The sequence below is a fragment of the Macadamia integrifolia genome, chromosome 5 (assembly GCF_013358625.1).
Source record: "Macadamia integrifolia cultivar HAES 741 chromosome 5, SCU_Mint_v3, whole genome shotgun sequence".
NCBI classification, from domain to species: Eukaryota; Viridiplantae; Streptophyta; class Magnoliopsida; order Proteales; family Proteaceae; genus Macadamia; species Macadamia integrifolia.
Window position 1 is genome coordinate 29836273 of NC_056561.1, and position 9778 is coordinate 29846050.

Below are 9778 nucleotides of genomic sequence, written 5' to 3' on the forward strand. Positions count from 1 at the left end.
GGAGGGAAGAGAAAATAGGGAATAGATGAGAAGAGAGATAAAATAGAAAAAAATAACAATAAGGCTAGGAAATGCAGAATCAGAGGATCATATTATGAGAACTTCTTGGCTGTGAGGTCTTGTGCAAACCCAAAAGACCACATCTCGTCTCTCCTACTTTCACACAATGCAATAAGATGAACGACGAATACTTTCACTAATATTAATAGGACAAAATGCAAAAATTTCCTGCTCACTGTTGCCATTTTCTTGTAATTTATGAATTTATGAATGCTCATAAATAATAAATCTGTTTACAGATCATGGAACAGACCCCGCGGCCAAAAATTTAGACAGCCACTTGGCCAAGTGCTTGCCCTTTTGCATTCGTGTCGTCGACTGTCGGATATTGAAAGATTACACATAAACAGAGCATAAACCTAGTAGGAAAGGAACTGGATAATCTATGTGAGACAGACTACAACAAAGAACATGACCCAATTAATAATAAAACATCAGAAAACTTCAGAACTATTTCCCTCAGGCTGCAACCATTAATCCATAAAAACGCACAGGGTGGCGAGCAAGGACTATAACTCATGAGCCGCAAATAATAGACAGTCTAGGGTCAGCATTACCTCCTCAATCCTCCTTGGCTTGTTCCTCTTGTCAATTCCATCATGAGGTTGTTGAGTTCTTCCCACCTACAACCCAATACTGTTTGACAGCAACCAGTACTTTTTCAGGGACCAGGGGGCCATCCTCATGATCCACCATTTTTGTATTCCACCTCATCCCTCTCGCAATTTTCTTCACCCTGATCAGCACATCAACTTCATCACGGAATATAACTGCACCTTCAGGTCTCAGGATCCGGTCCATCTCTAGAAGTATGTCTTCCGCCTTACATCTGGCATTGTTCATGCAAATTTCAGAAAAAAGGGGAAAATTAACAACTTTATTACAAAACTCATTTAGATGCCAGAAAATCTTCTGGCAATCACAAAGTATTTGCCAATGGCATGGAAATATAAGAGAAGGCCACGGAATCTTTTGTCCTGTCCCCCACCCCCCAACTTTTTGTTTCCTTACCTTAAACATGGGAGAGGGACAGTGGGTGCTAGCTTACAGTATACCAGTGGCATACCCGACCTTTTCCCCTTAAACACATAGTTACCTTTCTCCAACCTTTCAATACTGCAACCTTGAACGAATCAAAACCCAAGACAATTCCTCCAAAAGAACAACTTAACGTCTTGACCAGATCATACTCAACCATCCAATTTAGATATCATTAGGATTGGAGGTGGAAATCCAGTAAAACCTAAGTCCCGAAGCGTCAATGGTTTAAAAATCCAAGTTCATCAAATCTGGATCCTCCTAGATAAGAGCCTTTGAATAAGATATACTTTATGCCAGCCATACATCTTCACCAATTGATACATATGTTTAACTCCCAATTTAGGTCTTCGGAGGACTACATTATCTCCTAAACCAACTGATATGCAAGTTTTAACTCCCAAACCAGGTCTTAGGAAGCACAACCGTTCCTAAGCAAAATGACAGGTATTTTTCTTTCGATAAACATATAACTCTCAAACCCATAGGAAGCACCATCCAATTGAACAAGACTGACAGCAAAATCAGTACAAAAAACTTACTCATCCTTGTATAAGGTGAAAACACCATTGGCGTGAATAAGATCATACGTCCTTGGATATGTAGAGAAAGCCTCACACCTGAACCAGGAAAGAGGAAGAAACATCCACGAATAAATCAAGATATGAGAAAAAACTAAAAGTGAAACAATTAAGCTATTAAGTCTGGATCAGATAGAATTTATTTTTTATTGAATTCAGAAAACACGGATTGCTTCAGATAGCATGGAATCTCTTTCTCTCTCTCCTTGGAATGACTCTCAAGTCTCCGCACTTTACAGGTCAATTGGGCAATGTTTTAAATTTCACTATTCGTTCTAATTCACTTTGACTGAATTTCTAAGAATTTTAATTGCTGCTTTGGTCAAAATTCCTAGAATGTGTTAAAAGGATTTTGAGTCACCCAAAAAAGAGGGGTGTGGAAAATAATCTAATCATTTCCATTAATGTTATACTTTAAATTAATTATCTTTCAATGTCTTATTCTAGTAGACTATAAAAAAAAAAAAAAAAAAAAAAAAAAAAAAAAAGAAGAAGAAGAAGAAGAAGAAGTCAACTTTTTAATATGTTATAAGATTAGGTGTGGATGTAAGTGGTTTATCTATAATGGTTCAAATAAAATTCAGTAAATGTATTTATATTGGTAAGAGTATAGTCTTACCAAAAAAAAAAAGTATAGAATATGAATAATAGATCCACAAAATTACACGAATGACACTAGTATACATTTTCTATTCAAAAAAATAATTCCCTTCCGCTAATAAACTAATTTCATGCTAGAACACATTTGAGTGAATTAATTTTAAGCACATTCTTAAAGGCTTATTAATTAAAGCTTTTTTCTTTATCCAAAAAAAAAAAATTGCAACCATAAATATTTTATTTAGTGACATCCGTGAATGAATCAAGATATGAGAAAAAACTAAAAGAGACCAATTAAGCAATTAAGTCTAGACCAGATAGAATTTATTTTTTATTGAATTCAGAAAACACGGATTACTTCAGATAGCATGCAACTGCAGTGACTCTCTCTCCCATTCCTTGGAAAGACTCTCAAGTCTCAGCACTTTACAGGTCAATTGGGCAATGTTTTAAATTTCATTTTTCATTCTAATTCACTTTGACTGAATTTCTGGGAATTTTAATTGTTGCTTTGGTCAAAATTCCTAGAATGTGTCAAGGATTTGGAATAGGCGACTCAAAATAGAGTAGATTTTAACTGAAAGTTCTCCTTCAAGGTTGGTAATGGTAAGGGTGTCAATCGGGACGATTCCCGATATTCATGACAGGTCTATACCAGTACCGGTACTAAAGGTGTCAATCCCAGTACCGTCCTGTTTAGTTAACAGAACCAAAACTAGATCCCAGTCCCATTTACTAATGGGATGGGACGGTATTGGTTCCTAAACGGTTCCAGTCATAGCGGAAAAGGGAGAAGAGAGAGAGAGAGAGAGAGTAAAAAGGTACAAAAACTTATAGGACAGGGAAGAATTAACCTTAATAATCTGACCACAACCAATAAAAAGTGCATTACTCTACATATTGAACAAAGTAAAACTGGGCACCACTAGGGTTTAAACTATAAAGAAATCTTGGCAATATCACAACCACAGACTTCCAGATACAGTTTAAGGAAGCTGATGCATCAGGCACAGTTTTGTTTATGCCAATGATGACGGTTTTATACTTTCCCCAACAAGCCTTCTGCTGCAGGTCCTGAACAAGGCCCAGCTTTGGCTTGGCAAACATCCAAACCATCTTCCACATAATAGGCAATTTCAGAACTTAAAAGAACTGCTCTAATACCTCAATTATCAGCGAACATAATTTTGTACCCTCTCTGACTGTTGTGTCATCAGAGACTCAATATGAAACAAGCTGGTTTTCCTTCCAGTAGAGCAATTTGTGGAGGAACCTCAACTGATGAAGGTCCAAGTGTTAGTGAGTATTCTAGAGAACTTTACATGTCCTGCGGTATGCCCATCAACTCATCAAGAGTAAAATTCTGGAATGCATGAGTTATGAACCAATGCAATAAACTCAAGCTTAGTGCTTGCTTCTTTCCTAGGTCTGGTTTTACCTAAGACTCTAAGAGCAGGCCACTTATCATTAACATGAGATTCTTTTCGAAGCATGTAAAGTGATATAGCTCATTGATTGCATGGACTCTTCCCTTTCTTTTAAAAAAAAAAAAAAAGAGTAGAACTTTCTTGGAAAGTAATAGTAGAATTGTAGAAACTACGGGAAAAGCTCAAGGGGGTCAAGAAAATACGACCCACAAAGAAGCAAGCTAAGAATGATCTCTTTAACACACAGAGAGAGAGAGAGAGAGAGAGAGAGAGAGAGAGACCAACATGCATAGAATGAAAATTGCTCAGCAGGGATGCTAAAATGGAAAACTGGAAAAACTAGAAGGGGCAAATTCAAACAAAGAAACCATTATTAGTAACTTCAATACAGAAAATAGATGTGAATAGCAAGAGCAGCAAGGACCACTGACTTGCACCAACCAAGAATAATACTGTGTGAGTAGACAGTGAAACCGTACAACAGAAACCCAGACAGAACTAGGCTTGAAGTAAAAAAGAAAAAATGGAACATGATATGGCCCTAGAGATATATTGGAGTTAATAGGCTTCACACCATGTAGATGTGGGATTAGCCTTATTGCCTAGAGAGTATATTGCTTTTAAATGGTGGAGCAAAGCCAATCCTCTTGGGTAGTTTAATCTGTGAGAAACAAAAATAGCATGTATAGCCCAACATAAGCAATGCATTTGTCTTGAATTGGGTAAAAATTTCATGCAGTTAAAAAGGTCAAATATCAGATCCATACGAGCACTAAAAAGGTTCAGATTTCACCAAGGATATGTCAAAGTGGCCCTTATACTGAAAGCTACATTATCGATGCTAATTACTATGAATGAGATGCAAACGAGAACTTTATCAAATGTTCTTACTACTATCGAACATATTTTCCAGTGACAGACAGAAGTTGTACATCAAGTTTGTTAAGTTCAGTAATTACCAGTCATGATATATGCCGATCAATCCTCGTTCATAAATAACACCAAGAGTGTTTTTATCAGAAATTGTAGGCACAACATTCATAACCCACAGTTTGGGAGATTCAAGTGCTGCTGCGAAACTTCCCAAACCAGCATTCATATCCATTATGTTGCGGTACCTCCCTGAGTCAATGATACGATTGAACTTCTTGTAAGCCTTTACATGCTTCTTCCATAATTTATTGTCATCCAAGTATGTCTCAACAGAAACTCCAGGGACAGATCCGCTAGCTATTCTGGGAGGAACAGCATTGAGCCTCTGGGGAAACGGTTTAAGCTCCCCTCCAGCAACTTCATCTGGATTATTAACCTCGGGATAAGGAGTTATACACACCTCCATTTTCTTGTACCTAGTACACCACCAAAAGGTAAAGTTCAGTTTTTACAGCTTCTTTAAGAGCATAAAAGAGGGCAATACTGGTGTTACAAACTTTAAAGGACCGAAAAAAGAAAGAATAGAAAAGGATAACCAGTCAAAGAAATTTGTCTATCATTCGACTGAAGTCTACTCTATATTAACTCTCTGACTGTGTTTGGTAGCTTGTCAATAGCCTCATCAGTCCGATGACTCCTCACCATGACCCTCAGAACACTGGTGGCTCCAAGAAGGCAATTTTGCTTCAGGAGTCTTCATTTTGTGTTATGTAAATTGTAACAACTGAAACAACCCTTGCGCAGGTTATCAAGACCCAGAATAATCTCATCATGATTGAATATAACATGAAATTCAAGTGTCTGAAATAAAAAATTCAAACCAGTTCCAATGTTATCTTTCTTGAGTAATAAAGGATTTACAAATGTTTCTTTCCTTCCCGTCACATGCTCAGAATTCTTTATTGCAGCATCAATAGAACCTAAATTAGATTGTGGGTAGCCAGCTAAGTAGCCAATATGGAAAGAGTTCACAGAGAAAGTGAAGTGATACAACAAAATCTTGAAATTCAGAACTCCAGTCAATTTGATTTCTATCTAGTGAAGCAACTTAGAAAATCGCCTACATTGATACATAAGCAGAAAAGTTTTTTAACAATAACCAAGATATACTCAAAAACCTGTGGTTAAGAAACTGATGAACCCTCCTCCCCCCCCCCCCCAAAAAAAATATTATATATATAAAAAATAATAATAATAATAATAAAAACCACAAAAAATGAATTAACAATCGCAAAAAATGTTGAAACAGTCGATTGGAAGCTATAAAGATGTCCATGAAGTTGAAATCAAACTTCTGACAGAGTCAAATCAGCTTAGCTATGAAGTTGAAAATGATTAAACGAGTGAAAGGGTAATCCAACCATTTGAAAGAAGGGACAGGCTGGAGTCATGTCAAGTAATCAAGTTTTAATATGCATTCTAAACCATTTATTCTTGGCAGGTTCAGCTTGAAGTAACAAACAAGAAACAAATATCGCATAACCACTGACAACAATGAAGTTTCCTTTAATAATATCAGCATTAGTTTGATTTTCAATGACAGCACAAGTGGCACAAAATAATACTAGCTCCAAGAATACTAAAGTACATAGACCTACCAAACATCATCTGCATTTTTGGACTCACACACATTAGCATGAGAATCATCTTGTCTCCCATGACATGACTCGGCATTGACTCTCTTCCTCCAGATGGCAATGTCACCCTTTTCATGTTTCTTTTCCCAGCAAAGAAGTTTGGCCATCTCTTCAATCTTTCTTTGTTCATCTTGGAGTTCCTTCTTAGGACGGTTCCATGCTTTATAGTTATTCTTCCAATTAATGGGAGGGCCAGACAATACCCAATAGCCACCAGGTCTAAGAACTCGATCTACTTCCATCATGTACATGCCATCTGCAAAGGAAAAAAAAATGCTATTAGAAGGAAGTCTCTAGCATCAATGCAATGGATACAGACATTAAATGAACAATAATAATGAACACCAATGAACCCAAAGGGGTTGCTCAGTTGGCAAAGACCAACACCTAAAAATTAAGTGGTTACGAGTTCAACTCTCCTTGGGGCCAAACTATCGGGAAAAAAAAGAAAAAAAAAGAAATGAAGGCCAATGAGATATAATAGAACCAATAAAGAACCATAGAACATAATCATATAAGTTTGAGAAAATCTAAAAACCCAGGTGAAAGAGAGTTTCCACGCTTTAAGACAGGAAGATGTAGGTAAATTTACAGTTTCCACACTTTATGACAGCAGCATGTAGGTAAATTTACTGACCATTTCCATGCCATGGAATCAAGCAGCGAGAACAGTGAGCCATATCAAAGGCCCTAGATGGATACGGCAGCTTTATGGTTCCAAGAACACCAATGACTGCTGGCACACCTCTTTCCAAAGCAAATTGAACTTGTGCTTCATGTGAATCTCTTGGGGCAAAAGACATGGCTATTACATTTCTTTTCCAAAGGTATGCACCCCAACTCGCAACCTAAACCATGATCAGAAATAGTCAGTGTATGAACTGAAACACCTAACAACAAGGTGGTCATTCAATTCAACCGAGCTGCTTAGATTTGTGACTCAAAAATAAAAATCGTAAACCAGACAATGAATTGATTAAAAAGATTAACATACCCCACAACCAGTGTCCAGTGCAGTTCTGACTGTGCCGTTCTCAATTGGAATCACAGATGCAAGTTGGTCAATATATGTATCAGCTCCTTGAGGAAATTGTGTTCCTCCGCCAGGAAACCGAAACACATTGCCCTCATATTGAATCCAGTTCTGAACAGCCTTCTCGACTGTCAAGCTCTTATATGGTGCATTTGCATACGGTACATAATCACGGCTCTTCGGCCAAGGAAAGGGAGTTACATATCCTTTTGGAGCTGGAATAAGGCAATGCAGCTTCTCTTTCTCTGGAGGACAGTGTCTTTCTCTGTAATTCATATTCTCCCTGGGGAAGGTCATAGCACGCTTTTGATCTTGGCAGGGAGTGTAATCAGTATAGCTAGCATGGCATGGCTTAAACACTTGAGCTTTTGATTCAGAATTGTCAATTTCTTGTGCATCACCACCGTGGTGCGTCTCAAAATTCAGATTTGACAGGACACTGCAGTCTGCCTGCTTGGTGATCTCTACAGCTATGCTGTCTCCTTTCCCAAAACCACTTTTCTGCCAAGCTCCCAAAATATAGAAGAAACAACATAAACCAATAACAATAAATATAGACACAGAGCTCCGAGTCCTACTGTCCCCTGAGTTCATTTTCATAGCCATGGCACCCCTGCAATAAATTCCAGACTGTCTCAATAGAGCTATTGAAAGAAAAAAAAAATGGCATCTCAAAGTACAATCTCTACAGAAGACGCCCAATCCCATGTATTTGTGGACTCAAATTATGTTAAGATGGGAGACTGAATCATTTATGTGCAGACAATATCAAAATCAATCCACCCCTTTTTTGAGGCACTATGTAGATGATATATTACTATCATAACCTATAACAGATGAGTAAATCCCAATCATGACTCTACTGTTTCAATTTAGTATCTTCCACATATAATTCTCACAGCTAATTTTCATCATGAAATATCTCATTTGCTTCAACAGAACACAAAGCAAGTATAGCAATAAAGCAAGAAACTAGAACTGAAAATGAAAATGAAAAAGAATTCCACAAACAGCATAGAAGCAACAACTTGAATCCTACTTAGTATGACAATATTGAATTTATCTCTTTCCACTTTAAGCTTCAAAGACACCATTTTTGAAGCAGTGTAAGAACTCAAAAATTAACAGCCATTATAAATATATACTAGCATTATAAGATCCCACCGTGGTAAACCAAATTTAGTATGAAATAGACAGATTAAACTAGTGATCATCGAGCAAAAGCTTGATTCAACGTCTAGAACAGTAAAACAGAAAAGTTCACCCCAATCGTGATTTACTGTTTCAGTTTTAATAAACAGTATCTTCCAGATCTGATTCTCGCAGCTGATTTTCAATGTGAAATATCCAATTTGCTTCAACGGACGAGCATAAAGCCAGAAACTGAAAATGAATAAGAATTCCACAAACAGCATAAAAGTAACAACTTGAAGCCTACTTAGTATGACAAGATTAAATTTTCTCTTCTCATTTTAAGCTTCAAAGAAACCATTTTGAAGAAGTGTAAGAACTCAAAAACTAAAAAACATTATAAATAAATAATAGCATTATAAGATCCCACAGCAATAAACCAAATTAAGCGTGAAATAGACCGATTAAACTAGTGAACAACGAGCAAAAATTTGATTCAACATCTAGAATAGTAAAATAACAATTTCAGTTCTCCACCTTCGATTTCATGTCTGAAAATAGTAACAAGAAATCTTAGGCAGCTATAAATCAATAGAAACAGCACATTCCACACCAAATCTAGCAAATTAACTTTTCACAAAACGAAGTATTTGAACTAAGATTCATCAGAAGGTGAAAAGGTGGAGAATAAACAATAATAGCAAGAGTAAGAGCTCAGATCTCTAACCAATCTCAGTAAGAGAGGAAAGCCAATTCAAGATCTTGAAAACAAGAGTGAGTGAGTTCACGCATTCATCTCCGATTCAAGTAATGTCCTTTCTCCGGACTAGCAAAAAAATAAAAAAAATAAAAAGCTGAAAATCTCAGAGAGAGCAGAAGAAGAGAAAAAAGAACTAAAGGCGCTAGGCATGAACCCTAAAATTTGGAGGAGAAGAGGAAGCAGTGGGGGTGAGACTACAGCAGCAGAGGTTTATTAGCAGTTCATAACAAGATTGCCTTTAATGAACCCAAAAACAAGATTAACAAGATTACTTTTCAGAAAAAAAAAACACAAGCGTCGCGTGACGCCACGCGCATGATCTAAAGTTCTTGGGTTGTCTCCTGTTGTTGATATTGCGTTTGTAACAAATTTTGTGTTCCGCGTGGACATGACTGCCGACTACCGACAGTCCAGTCGACTGGCTGAGTGCATATTATCATCGCTTATCCGACTGCAGAGGCACAGTCTCATCGGTTTTGACTGCTCTGACCGCTACTGAAAGCACCAAAGTCTACCGTGGGTCCAACAACTTCTTGGAAGCCAGCACAAACGCTTAAGGGTGCGGTTTGGCCGTCCTT

The 9778-nt window shown here is 37.3% G+C and overlaps 1 protein-coding gene across 1 annotated transcript; it reads right to left on the reverse strand.

Moving 5' to 3' along the window:
- Nucleotides 1-224: 224 nt before the first annotated feature.
- Nucleotides 225-9463, reverse strand: LOC122079313 (probable methyltransferase PMT2). Its single transcript, XM_042645679.1, has 7 exons — nt 9168-9463; nt 7271-7922; nt 6914-7124; nt 6238-6532; nt 4666-5055; nt 1641-1718; nt 225-889 (listed from the first exon to the last, which is right to left on the reverse strand). The coding sequence occupies exons 2-7, from the start codon at nt 7913-7915 to the stop codon at nt 658-660; spliced, it is 1851 nt and encodes a 616-aa protein (XP_042501613.1). The 5' UTR covers nt 7916-7922; nt 9168-9463; the 3' UTR covers nt 225-657.
- Between the last annotated feature and the right edge of the window lie 315 nt (nt 9464-9778).